We start from the raw sequence: 12,793 nt of genomic DNA, 5'->3' as shown, positions 1-12,793 counted from the left end.
TTCCCTCCCCACATCCCGGCTGCCTCCCCTCCCGCAGCACGTGGTGCTCTACCCGCTGGTGTCCAAAAGCCTGCGGAACATTGCGGCGGGGAAGGACCCACTGGAGGGGCAGCGGCACTGCTGCAGCATCGCCCAGATGCATGAGCACTACTCCCTGGGGTACCCCGACCTCGACGAGCTCCAGAAGAACCCTCAGCCCCTCATCTTTGACATCGAGGTGCTCAAGGTGAGGGGCCTGCTCGTTGCCAGCCACCAGCACCCCTGCCCCAGGCGGGGGCTGTGGGCACTGGGGCTTTGCCCTGATGGGGAAGGGTCCGGAGCACCAGGAGCAGCCTGGAGAAAAGGGGGCTCAGGGGGAACCTTCTTGCTCCCCACAACTCCCTGACAGGAGGTGGAGCCATGTGGGGGTCGGGCTCTGCTCCCAGGGAACAAGCGGAGACAGCCTCAAGTTGGGCCAGGGGCAGTTAAGGTTGGATTTTGGGGGAAATTTCTTCATGGAAGGGATTGTCCAGCCATAGCACAGGCTGCCCATGGCAGTAATGGAGTTACCATCCCTAGAAGTGTCCCAAAAAACCCCACAGATGTGGCACATGGGGACATGGTTTAGTGATAGCCTGGGCAGTGCTGGATTAATGGTTGGACTCCATGGTCTTAGAGGGCTTTTCCAACCGAAATGATTCCATGATCCTGTTCTCTAATACCATGATGGGGTGCTGGCAGGTGGAGCCACCCGGCTCCTACCAGCAGGACCCGTGGGCCATGACGGATGAGGAGAAGCTGCAGGCCGTGCCCCTGATCCACAAGGAAGGCAACGAGCTGTACCGGCAGGGCAAGGTGCCCGAGGCAGCTGCCAAATACTACGATGCCATCGCATGTCTCAAGAACCTGCAGATGAAGGTGGGGCTCCCTGGATGAATGCAGGCATGGCCCCTGGAATGCAGGGATAGGAGCTGCCCCTCACTCTCCCTGCTCTCTCTCACCCCGCAGGAGCAGCCGGGCTCTCCGGACTGGATCGAGCTCGACCAGAAGATCACACCCCTGCTCTTAAACTACTGCCAGTGCAAGCTGCAGTGCGAGGAGTACTACGAGGTGCTGGATCACTGCTCCTCCATCCTCAACAAGTATGAGGGTAAGGAGCCAGGGTCCATGTCGGGCGGCTGCAGCGGGCGTGGGGAGACGCCGGCGCTCTGCTGAGCCCCAGCTCTGTCCCCCAGACAACGTCAAGGCCTACTTCAAGCGCGGCAAGGCCCACGCGGCCGTGTGGAATGTGGCAGAGGCGCAGGCTGACTTCGCCAAAGTGCTGTCCCTCGACCCCTCACTGCGCACCGTGGTGTCCAAGGAGCTGCGGAGCCTGGAAGCGCGGCTGCGGGAGAAGGACGCCGAGGACAAGATCCGCTTCAAGGGCATCTTCTCCCAGTAGAGCCCACGGCCGCAGCGGAGAGCCCAGCGCTCTCGGGACAGGTTCCTTTAGATATTCCACATGTGGAATGGTCATGGATGTTTATTAATGTTTAATACAGATTTTACTTATTTGAAGTCAGTGGAAGTGGCCCCGGAGCTCGCCGTGGCCCAGGGACATGGCCAGGCACTTAAGTGGCAGCGTAAAGCGTCGCAGCACACAGCTGAAGCTCTTTGCTGGGCTCTAGACTCTGATCATTGTCACACCAGGGACATGTGGGTGACACTAGCCCACTGCTCCCTGCTAACTTGTATCCCTTATTTGACATTTTTATACTTTATGGTGGCCACAGAGCCTTGGCCCCACCTCCAACCCCTTCCTGCCTGTTCTCCTCCATGCCACACTGTTGTCACTTCTCCAGGCTGCTGCTATCATCCCAAACCAGTGTTTCCTCTCGTCATGTCAGCGTCGGGAATATTTTATATAGAATAACGGCTTGTTTCTGCTAATCTCTATAAACCTCCAATCGTGCTATGACAAGATAAACTCAAGTAAAACCAGTCACAGCCCCTGGTCACTGAAAATTTGCTATTAGAGGTAAAGAGGAAAAAAAAGTTGGAGAGAAGGCAGGAAGAGGGCAGGGGGAGGTTATTTGGTACGTACCCCAGAGCAGCAGTGCAGCCCACACACCCCAGGCTCTTCTCCATGTCCTGAATTGCTGTGCCCCAAGGCCCCCTCCCTGCATGAGTCTGTGTCCCTGGGGGCTCCCCAGGGCTTTCCCAGAGCGTGGCAGTGCTGGGGCCGTGTCCATGGGCAGCAGGTACAGAGCAGGCACGCAGGCGCCGGCGCCTCGTCATAACATCTCTTTATTCAACACCGAAACAAAACGGGGGGAACAGAGGAACCGCTCTGGAACCCCAACCCGGCCCTGTCCCGCAACACCGGACGGAAATAAATAGGTGGGGAGCAGGGAGGTGCCACTTGCCTTTGGGCACAGCCACAGCCACCCAGTTCTGCACAGGGACAGTGACCCTGGGGCACAGACTCCACCAGGCACTGCCCAACAGCCCCAAGGGACAAGGGGGGGACGGGGCTGGGGACAGCAGGAGGGACCCGGGGGAGCTCAGCCCCGAGGGGATCACTCTGGCCCTCGAGGGGGCTTGGAGTGCTGTCTCCCAGCACCCCTTGGTCACAGGGGACCCAGCGCCCTCATCTCCTTCCTATGGGCTCATGGCTCAGTGCCAGCTCCGGCCCCAGGTGCTGCTGGCTGGGAAATTAGGGATGCGGCAGAGGGGGGACGTGGCCGTGCCACCCTCACTCCTCACCCTCCAGCTTGAGGCTGACACTGCGGGGCTTGGCCCGGGACAAGCCAGGGGGTGCCGAGGGGGGCCCCCCATCCCGCTCCGCCTGGCTGGAGCCCCGGGAGCGCAGCAGCTGGCTCTGCTTCCGGAGGAAGTCCACAGGCGCTGGGCAGCCGTAGGTGCCTTTGCCCAGCACAGGTCGTGGGGGCCCCTTGGGGGAGTGGGCCAGGGCTGCTGCTTCCAGCTGGGCCAGGTGGGCGACATAGCCCTCGGAGAGAAACTGCGGGACACACGGACAGCTTGAGCCCACGGCCGTGGCCGGCTGGTGGGGTCAGCCATCGTGCCCTGTGTCCCCAGCCTGTCCCCAACCCTGCCACCATCATACCTGGCACTGGTTGTGGAACTTCTTGACAGCCCGTCCCACGATGTAGATGTGTGCCGGCGCGAGGCCCAGCGAGCTGTAGACAGAGACATCCTTGGTGGAGCCGTATCCAGCGATGATGGAGATCTCTGCCTGCCCAGGAACAGGAGTGTTAGGACACAGAAAGACCCTTCCCACAAGGACAGCACCCCCAGGGGCTGGGACACCCTCATGCTATGAAAGATGGCTGGGGGCTGCCCCCACAGGCTGCCAGCTGCACCGTGGCAGCACATCCAGCTCCCAGTGTCTCCACGGGGACACAGCTGCACAGGCTGTGGCACAGACCACCCCATCCCACCCCACCACTGCCCCCAGCCCCCTGTCCCCCCTGACAGCGCCCCGTGCCCACCTCAGTGCGCAGGCTCTGCAGGAAGGCGGCTTTCTGGCGCAGCGGGTCATGGGTGAGCCCGTCACAGAAGGAGACGGCACCATGGGGGAAGTTGTGCTGGGACAGCCAGGCCACCACACGGTGCTTCTGCATGTCGGGGCGCCCCGTCACGTAGATGATCATGTACCCTGCGTCCTGCCAGTGCCTAGGAGGGGACAGGGGTGGCTGCCAGGAGCCTGTGTGGGGCCAGTCCTGCTGGCAGGAAGCCACACCAAATATAGCATGCGTGAGTGCTGCCTCCAAAACCTCCCTGCTCTCAAGGATTTTATCAAGGGGAAGGCACAGCAGAGCTGTGGAGATCACATCCAAACCCTGAGGGGATTATTTTCCACTATAAAGCACCAGAATAGATGGTATGTTGAGGCAAGGGTGGTGGGACATCCTCCGATTTGTCCCTACTCCAATACCCTCCCTACCCTTCAACTGGGCTGTCACCACAGCATCAAAGAGGGGAAAATTGTCCTCCTGACTGAAGGGCACCCACCTTACAACATCCACAGCCCCTGCCCGCACTTTGGGGTCGCTGCCCATGATGGAGACGCTGGCAGTGAAGGAGCCATCGATGCTGAACACGACGGACTCGGTGCCACGGGCCACCACGGTCAGGTACGCCTCGGCATAGCTGTGATCCCCCCTGGAACAGCAGTCGCAGGGGCTTGGCCCTTGGCCTCTGCTGCCAGAGGAGCAGGTGTAGCTCTGCCAAAAAGGCTGGGGGAGGAGTTGAGGTGACAGCTCACCTGACCACCATGCGCACGGGGTAGATCCCGATGGCCAGAGCCTTTTCCGGAGGGATGGTGAAGGTCAGGCGCCCGCTGCCGCTTGTCACCTCGGTGCCGTAGTACAGCCACTTCCCCGACAGCGGCTGTGTCATGATGTAGATGTCCACCTGGGAGACAGAAGCAGGCTGGGCACAGGCTGAACCCCAACAGCCTGCTGTGTCCCCACCTGAGGACAGGTGACCCTCTCCCCATCCCACACAGGGTCCTATTCCCCCCCTGCCATGGGTGACACCAGCCCTGTGCCCCGTCCTGGACACCCCCCCTTTGAGGGGTTCCTGGTGGCACCATGACCCAGCAGTACCTTCTCCCCAGTCAGCGTCACCACGTCCAGGGGTCCGTACATGAAGCGCCCGCTCAGGACCTGCGCTTTGCCCTCGCACACGATCACGTCACAGGCCCGGTGGTTGGCCGTCACGTTCTGTGGGGGCACGGCGGGCTCAGCAGGGTGACACAGAGACACCACTGAGCTGTGGGATTGTCCCAGAACCCTCCCAGGTGCGTCACCCCCTGATACACCCTGGGTGGGCTCCTGCTGGCCACAGGCCACCTACCCGGATCTTCACTTGGGTGCGCTTGCGCTGCCACTTCTCCCGAGGGATGGCAGGGCTGTAGATGGAGGTCTCCTCACTCTCTGCTGGCTGTGGCCCCTCCTTCTCCATCACCTGTGGATGGCACAGCCCAGCTCAGCCTCCACAGGCCCCGGCTTGCCACCCACCCCACCGCGTCCCCCGTACCTGGCGCAGGATGAAGGCCACCACGTCGGAGGACTCCCAGTAGCTGGCATGGAAGAGGTGGGGCAGGGTGATGGTGGGGAAGGCGGTCAGGGCGTCGGGGCAGTACAGCGAGTAGTCGATGCGCTTTGGGCCCCACCAGCGCTCTAGGACTGTGGAGAGAGCTGGAATTAAGCCATTCCTGTGCCTCATCCCATGGGATGGGAGGGGAAGGGCAGGGCAGGAATCGAACTTACTTTTGACAACCTCACTGGTGTTGGCAGAAGTGGGGGGCTCTGCCGGCTCACTGCCCCTCCAAAAGCCCCCGAAGCTGCCAGTGGGAGTAGGGGGAGCAGCCACATCCACTTTGGGCAGGAACAGGGCAGAGTGTGTCTGCAGGGCCTCCGCTATGGAGAGAGCTGTGTGAGCACACCCAGAGCCCCCAGAGACATCCACCACCCTGAGAACCCCCCCCAGCAGAGCCCCAGAGGGGCGGGAAGGGCTTGCACATCCCTTTCCCCCTTCCCAGCCAGGCTGTGGATGCTCTAGGTACCCCAATGTGACCCTGGGGTGCCCGGGACCAGTCCAGTGGGGACCTGCTCACCCAGCAGAGACGAGGTGCCATCACCCAGGGGGTACTTCTGGTAGCGGGGCACGCTGAGCGGGGGCACAGCATGGAAGGCCTTGGCCAGGAGGGGCTCCAGGCGAGAGGCACAGGGATCGGCGGCGTGGAACAGGTTGTAGATCTGCTCGCAGGCGGGACGCAGCTGGGCCACTGTGGCACAGAGCAGGGTTAGGGGCGCCCATGAGGGCTGGAGGGCACCAGAAGCAAAGCACCCAGGAGGGGTAAAGCAGGACACAGCAAGAGGAAAGGCTGGGGAGGGAAATTTGGGGCACTGGGGACGGGCTGGGGCTGGCACAGAGCAAGGACACTTAAGCCACCCACCCCCATGAACACCCACACAGCCAGGGCTGGGTGTGTGGGGGCTCAAACCCAAGCAGGGCTCTTTGGAAAGGTCCCGGGGGGCTCAGGCTTGTGGGGGGAGCATGGCTCAGGGACTCAAGCCTTGCAGGGAGGGTCAGGGCCTGGCACAGGGGCTGGCAGGGCTCCTCACCATCCAGAGCAGGCATGACGGTCTTGCGCAGCGCGAGTACCAGCCCCAGCGGGGAGCCAAAGAGGAAGAAGCCGGATACCTTAAATTCAAGGCGGCTGCTGGCACCCTCCACCCCATCCAGCACCGCGGTGCCGCTCCGGGGTGCCTCTGCCTCCAGAGGGGCCTCGCTGGCCTGTGGGCTGGGACAGCAGGGACAGTGGGCATGGGGAGAGAGGGAAACATCCTGCTCCCAACCCACCCCGGGGCAAAGTTGTGCCTGGCATGGCCCCATTATTCTAGAGGAGCTCCAGCGAGACCCTCCCAGGGCAGGTAACCCCCATGAAATGCTTCTTCCCAGCCTGGAGCAGACAGGAATTTTGCCCTTTCCATAAAGCACAAAATTATTCAGGATGTCAACCATGCCCCTTGGGCTCACCTGCATGAGGAGCTGTGCTGGTGGCTGTCCCCCTGTGCTCCCAGGAGCTCAGGGCTGGCCTGGGCTAATCCTGCCGCTCCCTCTGTCCCATCAGCCAGTGGGTCCCTGCTGCCACACAGCTCAGGGGAGACAGGCTCCATGCTCTGCAGGGAGAGGCAGCCAACAACCAGACCCCATATAGTCCCCAGTGCACGCCCAAATCCTCCCCAGAGGGTGCTGGGGTGCAGGCACTCACCAGGCTGCCACGGCGGCTGCTGCTCCGGCTGCCCCCGGAGCCCGGCCGGCTCTGGCACAGCGCATCGAACCCCAGGATGCCGCCCATACAGTCCCCCAGCAGCACCACCTGCGGAGGGCAGGCACCCATGAGTGGTGTGACACCCCCAGACCCTCCATGCAGGGCCGCAGCCGGACCCCGGAGCCAAGCTTCCTCCAAAATCCCCCCTCACCTGGCCGCAAAAGCCGGCGCCCTCCCCAGAGTGCAGGAAGGCCCCGTAGGCCTGGTTGGCACGGGCGATGACGGTGCCCACGGCGTGTTGGTAGGTGCCCGAGGAGGTGGCCAGCAGTGGGAGCGCTGCCAGCGGGATGTGGTCCTGGCTGCTGGACAGGCTGTCCCTGTCGTGGCTGTAGGGGCTGAGCCTGAGGGGGACACGGGGAGGGAGATGAAAGAGGCTGTCCCAACATCCCCGTCACAACCCACAGTGCTTGTTCACCAACCCATCCCATGCCTTAAAATTAGTTTGTCCTGGGAGGGTTACCTCCATCCCACCCCAGAAACCTTCTTAGGAGAAGCAAAGTCCCCTCTCTGAGGCCATCAGCTCCCCATTCTCCCCCTCTCCCGGCGTGAATCCGTACTTGGAGACGAGGGTGTAGGCCGCGGCGCAGATGGGTGGGCAGGGCACCAGGCGCAGTGCCACGTGTCCCAGTGCCTCGGGGAAGTGGACACGGGTGACGGCGTCGAAGGTGGCCGCCAGTGTCTGCACATCCGCCTGCTTGGAGCCCGGCTCGCCCGCACCCTGATCCAGGATGTTCCCGCTGTGCAGGATGAGGAAGAGTGCGTGGATCCGGCACATCTGCTCCGTGCTCTCTGCTGCGCCGCCCTGCAGGAAGGAGAGCGCTGAAGTCAGGGGTCACGGTTGGGGGCCATGGTCTGAGGGAGGGGACATAGGACACGCACCTCGGGGAAACCGGACATTCCCAATCCTTCACTGTCCGCCTTGGCAGCACTGGATCCATCCCCTATGAGCATACAGACCTGGTGAGCCTGGCTGGGGTCTCTAGGGCCTGGGAATAAGCCCCCTCCCAGGACACCCACACCAGGATTTGGGGCCGGAGTACCCCCAGTGCTCACCCATTGCCTCATCCAGCTCTGCCGGTCGCTCCAGCGTGTCCAAGAAGTCGTTGGAGCTCCACTTGGTCATCTCCTTGGCAAAGACCTCGTCACTGTCAGACAGGTCCTCTGTGGAGGCAGTGAGGGGTGTGGGCGGGGGAAACTTGCCTGTGCCTGCACTCCCACTCTGAGATAGCCCTATCCCCCACCCAGCCCACCCCGAGCCAGTGCCTGTACCATGGGCATCGAAAAATTCCTCTTCGGAGCTGTTCTCGGAGTCCCGGGCGATGTTCTGCATCCGCCACTCTGACAGGCTCTGAGGAGACACACCCCCTGCCACCAGCAGGGAGTCAGCATGCAGAGACCCCCACAGTGAGACCCTGCTCCTGCTCCCACCTGATCCTGCACCCAGACCCACACAGGGAGATCTGGGGACATCCCTGGATTACCCAGACCATGCCCAGGAAACACACATCCATCCAGGTGTCACCCAGATCCATCCCTTGGTCACCCAAAGCCCTTCAGGAAACCTGGGACCAGATCTGGGACACCAAGAGCCCACCCCAGGAGACCCAAGCCAGGGAAAAGAGAGTCCCCTGACACATCTCCTATGGAGAACAGCAGCATCCAGGGCGTTGGGCTCCCCATCCCACCCATGCAGGACCTGGTCTCTCACCTCCATGCTGGGAAGAGTAGGAAGACCGGGAAGAGGTGGACCACTGCTTGGCAAAGGTATCGTCGGAGGAGGTATCAGTCCCCTCCTGCAGCTCGGCCCCCTCCTGCCCGCCGGGTCCCCCTGGCTCCGGCCGCCCCTCGGGGCTGATGCCGGCCGTGGGGGGCTCCTCGGCCTCGCCGCACTTGGCCATCTTCTGTGCCAGCATCCGCGCCGTCTCCTCCTCCAGCTGACGGATATCTTCCATCGTCAGGTCCGTCCACTCATCCTGCCAGCACCAGGCTTGGCGGTGGGCGCGCAGCATCACCTTCCGCAAACCTGAGGGGGGGGAAAAGAGGGGGGAGCAGTGAGGCTGGTGAGGCCCCCCGGCTCCCCAAATTCCACCCCCCAGCAGCAGCCCCTGGCTCCGGACTCACCCACGTCGTGGATGAACTGCTCAATCTTGGACTGCATCCCCCAGTAGCGGAATTCCACCTTGCAGAGCTTGTAGGCGCACATGAGGGGCCCGCCGGCCGCCGCGGCCTCCAGCCAGTCATCCCCCAGCGGCCCCCGGCCCGTCTTGGACGAGTGGTAGAGTTTGGGATCCTCCTCGGGCTTGTATTCCCCCGGGGAGATGGGATCACGCACGATGTCTATGGTGTCTGCAGGGGAACAGCGCCTGTCACCTCGCAGCTCTCAGCGAGGGGGCACAGGTAGGAAAAAAAGGAAAAGCAGACAAAAGTCGAGCCAAATTTTTCCCACAAGCTGTCTGCCCAACACAGCGAGCAGCAAACACTTTCTATCCTAGAACCCTAAAATCATGTAGACCTAAAATCACGGAATTCTGGAATGATTTGGGTTGAAGGGACCTCAAAGCTCATCTCATTCCGCTCCCCTGCCAAGCGCAGGGACAATTCCACTGGCCCAGGTTGCCCCAAGCCCCATCCAACCTGGCCTTGGACACTTCCAGGAATGGGGCAGCCACAGCATCTCTGGTGCAACCTGTGCCAGGGCCTCACCACCCTCACAAAAAAGAATTCCCTCCTTATTAAGCATATAAAAATAAAACACCCTGGGGTTGGAACTGCACAGACACTCTTGGTGCAGCCAACCACAAGGGGAGCGGCACAGCGCGGCTGTGAGCGGCACAGGGGGCTCAGAGCGTGCCAGGGCTGACACACATCCCATGTTGGCCTGGAGGTCTGGCAGCTGGAGAGCAATCCCAGCCACCCCACGGGACAGGGGGGCTGCTGCTGAGGACAGTGCACGGAGCAGCTCAGCACAGTTCCCAGCTCTGCACCCCCAAAAACCCTGGGGGTCCCCCCGACATGACACAGGAGCCTTGGGAGAGCTGGGGGGTTAATGGCAACAACTCCTATCCTGAAATAGGGACAGTCTCTCCCAAAATGTGGGCGACCTCCCTCACATGGAGGTGACCCCCCCAAATCTGGAGGGGGCCTTATGCATGGCATCCAGGAAAACACAATCCAATCCAATAGCCCCTGGGGGGCTGTTTGGGCTCAACCCAGCATCAAATCTCCTACAATTTGACTTTTGCAATCCTATCTCCATGCCACCCCACTGGTTCCTGGGACTGTCCTTCAGTGTTCTTCCCATTCCTGGGCATGCCAAAACCTCCATTTATTTTCCCCCCTTCATGTCCCCAACATGCTGCTGGCCTCTTCCTCCAGCTTGGGCTGAAAAAAAGGGAAAAAAGGAACGAAGAGATGCCCTGAATGCACAAAAATGATGCAAGGCATGACACAACGCCAAGCATCTTGGATAGCAGCAGCAATGAGCAGGGATAGGACCTGCTGTCCCCAAGCAGCTCCTGGCAGCGTCATTCCCACCACAGTCAGACTCTCCTTGCTTTTACCACCGAGATAAAGCTGACAAGGAAGCAGTTATCCCTGCGGATCGCCCAGACCGTGTTATTCCACCGCCCTTTGAAACGTGAGATGGGTTTAAATCTGTTGGTGCTACGGGACACCAGCGCAAAGAAAATCCCAGAGGGATCCACGTCGGGGCTGGTCCCGCTCCAGCCCCGCTGCCTGTGGGAGGCATCAGCTGCTGGAGACGCCGCATGCCCTGTGGAATGCCCACAGGATGGGTAGCGGGCAGCGGGCACAGGGCCATGCCCTGATGCTGTCGGCTGGGCCCCAGTTGCTTCCCGGCGGTGGTAGGGGCAGAATTCCTCCCCCCAGGGCAGGGCTGCCGGTATCTCGGCCGGACATCCCCGGTGCCGCAAGAGCCCGGAGAGAAATAGGTCAGATGAATCATTTCCTCCGAGTGCCTATTTTAGGCCTCCATTTTAAGAGGCAGCACGTCACACTCCGTGCTCCGGCACCTAAACCGACCACATCCACATTGCCCGGAAAGGGATCCTGCCGGGGAGGGAGGAATCTCACCCCAAGTCCCCGGCTCTGCCCACTGGTCCCCCCTGGAAAGGAGCCAGAGAGCGATCTGGAGCAAAGCCCTGGGGAGGGGGGAAGCAGGGCAGGCGGTGGGAAAATGGGGACACATTCTTGCAGCTCCCCCCACTCCAGCTGATCCAAAACACTCTGCGGGAGCCCAGTGCGCTGCACACATACACCCAGAGAGACTGGGAAGGCAAATCCATGTCAGAACAGGGCTGGGACGCAGAAGAGGAGAGAAGCAGGCTGGCAGTGAGAAAGGGAGACTGCAAACAGAAACAGAGGCAAGGGAAGGGGCAGAGGACAAAACTGTGCCTGAAAATATCTTTAGTGTGGAATCTAATTCAGCAGTGCTGAGAGGGATCAGTCAGGGAGCTTGGAGCAGGGAGCCTGGGGCACAGGGAGCATGAAGCCTGGGCTGCAGAGAGTTCAGGATCCAGGGAGCTCTTCCCTTCCAGGGTTCCCAAAACACGGGGGCCAGCACAGAGAGCAAACCTAAGCAGGGAAGCCAAGCCCCTCAGCCCACCCACATCTCCATCCTAGGAGCACCAAGTGGGAATTCCAGCAGCCACGAGTCCTGCCTGGTGTCCCGAGCCGGCCGTACTCACCCAAAATCCTCTGCCTCTTCTCCGCAGCACTCAGGTTGAAGACGTTGGTCTGCTGGCCCGCATCCGGCCGGTAGTACGTCTCTATCTCGATGGAAAACTTCTCCACAAAGGGACATGTGTACCTGGAAGGTGACAGCATTGAGTCTAGGGGCACAGTAGCCCACCTGCAGCTCACCCTGTCGCCCCTCCAGCCCCCACCTGGTGCGTGTGTAGGGATAAGCGTTCCAGGACTCCTCTTCCACCTGGAGTGCGGCTTTGGGGAGCAGTGCCCGGAACCAGCTGGGGATGTGGGAGCCGACATGGTAGATCTTGTGTGTGTACTGGCCGCTGCCCCCGGGGCCGTCGCTGTAGGGCCGGTTGGCCAGGATCTCCACCCCGCTGCCCTCACCGCTCGACTCTTCACGGCTCTTCTTCTGCGGGGAGAGACAACGGCTCAACACAGTGCCCCCGGACCCTGAGATTCTCATGGGTCCTTGCAGTCCTCGTCCGGTCCTGCTCTCGCCAGCCCAACACCTGCTCCCAGGATCCCCTCCTTGGCTTGGCAGCCCCAAACCCACCCGAACCTCACTGCACCCTGCCAATCCCCCTGCCCATCCTGGGGCCCCACCGTGCCCCTCCAGGCTTCGTGCTCAGCCCTACAGCCCGCCAGTTCCCCATGCTCAGCCCAAGAGCCCCCCTGCACCCCCAGTTCTGCAGGCTCAACTTCTCAGCCCCTGCACCCTCCAGCTCCCCATGATCACCCTCAAAGCCCCCTGTGCGCCCCCAGGCTCAGTACCTGCACCCTTCATGCTCTCCCGCAGCCCCCTGTGCCCCCCAGACTACCACCTCCAGCTTCTCCCAGCCCTCTGCACCCCCTCAATCTCAGCCCACACATCCCTGAACCCTCCAGCTCCTCAGGCTCGGCCCCTGAGACCCCCGACTCCCCTACCCCACTTCCCCAAACTCAGTCTCTCAGCCCCACAGACCCCCGCACCCCTCCAGCCCCCCATGCTCAGCCTCCTGCACCCCGTGCAGCCTCCCAATCTCCGCCCCCAGCCCCCACCCCGCGCTCAGCCCCGCATCCCACCTGGATCATGTAGAGCTGTGCCACCTGGTACTCCTCCAGGCTCATGGGCAGCAGGATGTGGTACTCCTTGATCAGCATGGCGGCGGCGGCGGCGGGGGGCGGCGGGGGCAGCGCCTGAGGGGTCTCCCGTTACACGGGGCCGGTTCGGCACCGCTTCGGAACCGCTCGGGCCGGCTCAGCGCCGCTTCGGAACCGCTT

The 12,793-nt window shown here is 61.9% G+C and overlaps 2 protein-coding genes across 3 annotated transcripts in view; one reads left to right on the top strand and one right to left on the bottom strand.

Annotated features, from left to right (window-relative positions):
- The window catches only part of AIP (aryl hydrocarbon receptor interacting protein), a 3,167-nt gene extending 1,208 nt beyond the window's left edge, over positions 1 to 1,959 (top strand). Inside the window, exons 3-6 of one of the 2 annotated variants that reach the window (XM_027903787.1) lie at positions 38 to 226; positions 721 to 897; positions 988 to 1,121; positions 1,215 to 1,959. In XM_027903787.1, coding sequence (XP_027759588.1) covers positions 38 to 226; positions 721 to 897; positions 988 to 1,121; positions 1,215 to 1,287 — 573 coding nt within the window. In that variant the 3' untranslated portion in view covers positions 1,288 to 1,959. Of the gene's footprint in view, positions 1 to 37; positions 227 to 720; positions 898 to 987; positions 1,130 to 1,214 lie in introns of both variants that reach the window. The other variant, XM_027903786.1, reaches the window with a different exon arrangement.
- A 288-nt stretch (positions 1,960 to 2,247) lies between these two features.
- The window catches only part of PITPNM1 (phosphatidylinositol transfer protein membrane associated 1), an 11,386-nt gene continuing 840 nt past the window's right edge, over positions 2,248 to 12,793 (bottom strand). Inside the window, exons 2-24 of the mRNA XM_027903710.1 lie at positions 12,596 to 12,709; positions 11,728 to 11,942; positions 11,530 to 11,651; positions 8,945 to 9,169; positions 8,532 to 8,846; positions 8,093 to 8,188; positions 7,877 to 7,984; positions 7,703 to 7,764; positions 7,381 to 7,625; positions 6,975 to 7,164; positions 6,764 to 6,871; positions 6,529 to 6,671; positions 6,114 to 6,292; positions 5,603 to 5,773; positions 5,256 to 5,405; positions 5,023 to 5,171; positions 4,840 to 4,950; positions 4,590 to 4,706; positions 4,247 to 4,395; positions 3,994 to 4,143; positions 3,471 to 3,654; positions 3,086 to 3,214; positions 2,248 to 2,980 (exon numbers count right to left, since the gene is read on the bottom strand). Of these exons, the coding sequence (XP_027759511.1) occupies positions 2,714 to 2,980; positions 3,086 to 3,214; positions 3,471 to 3,654; positions 3,994 to 4,143; positions 4,247 to 4,395; positions 4,590 to 4,706; positions 4,840 to 4,950; positions 5,023 to 5,171; positions 5,256 to 5,405; positions 5,603 to 5,773; positions 6,114 to 6,292; positions 6,529 to 6,671; positions 6,764 to 6,871; positions 6,975 to 7,164; positions 7,381 to 7,625; positions 7,703 to 7,764; positions 7,877 to 7,984; positions 8,093 to 8,188; positions 8,532 to 8,846; positions 8,945 to 9,169; positions 11,530 to 11,651; positions 11,728 to 11,942; positions 12,596 to 12,673 (3,663 nt within the window). The 5' untranslated portion in view covers positions 12,674 to 12,709 and the 3' untranslated portion in view covers positions 2,248 to 2,713. The remainder of the gene's footprint in view (positions 2,981 to 3,085; positions 3,215 to 3,470; positions 3,655 to 3,993; positions 4,144 to 4,246; positions 4,396 to 4,589; positions 4,707 to 4,839; positions 4,951 to 5,022; positions 5,172 to 5,255; positions 5,406 to 5,602; positions 5,774 to 6,113; positions 6,293 to 6,528; positions 6,672 to 6,763; positions 6,872 to 6,974; positions 7,165 to 7,380; positions 7,626 to 7,702; positions 7,765 to 7,876; positions 7,985 to 8,092; positions 8,189 to 8,531; positions 8,847 to 8,944; positions 9,170 to 11,529; positions 11,652 to 11,727; positions 11,943 to 12,595; positions 12,710 to 12,793) is intronic.

This window comes from Empidonax traillii, unplaced genomic scaffold (genome assembly GCF_003031625.1).
Source record: "Empidonax traillii isolate 1590-97213 ecotype Southwest subspecies unplaced genomic scaffold, ASM303162v1 scaffold992:size1346157, whole genome shotgun sequence".
In the NCBI taxonomy this organism is placed as follows: domain Eukaryota; kingdom Metazoa; phylum Chordata; class Aves; order Passeriformes; family Tyrannidae; genus Empidonax; species Empidonax traillii.
This window is presented reverse-complemented; position numbering and strand designations above follow the sequence as displayed.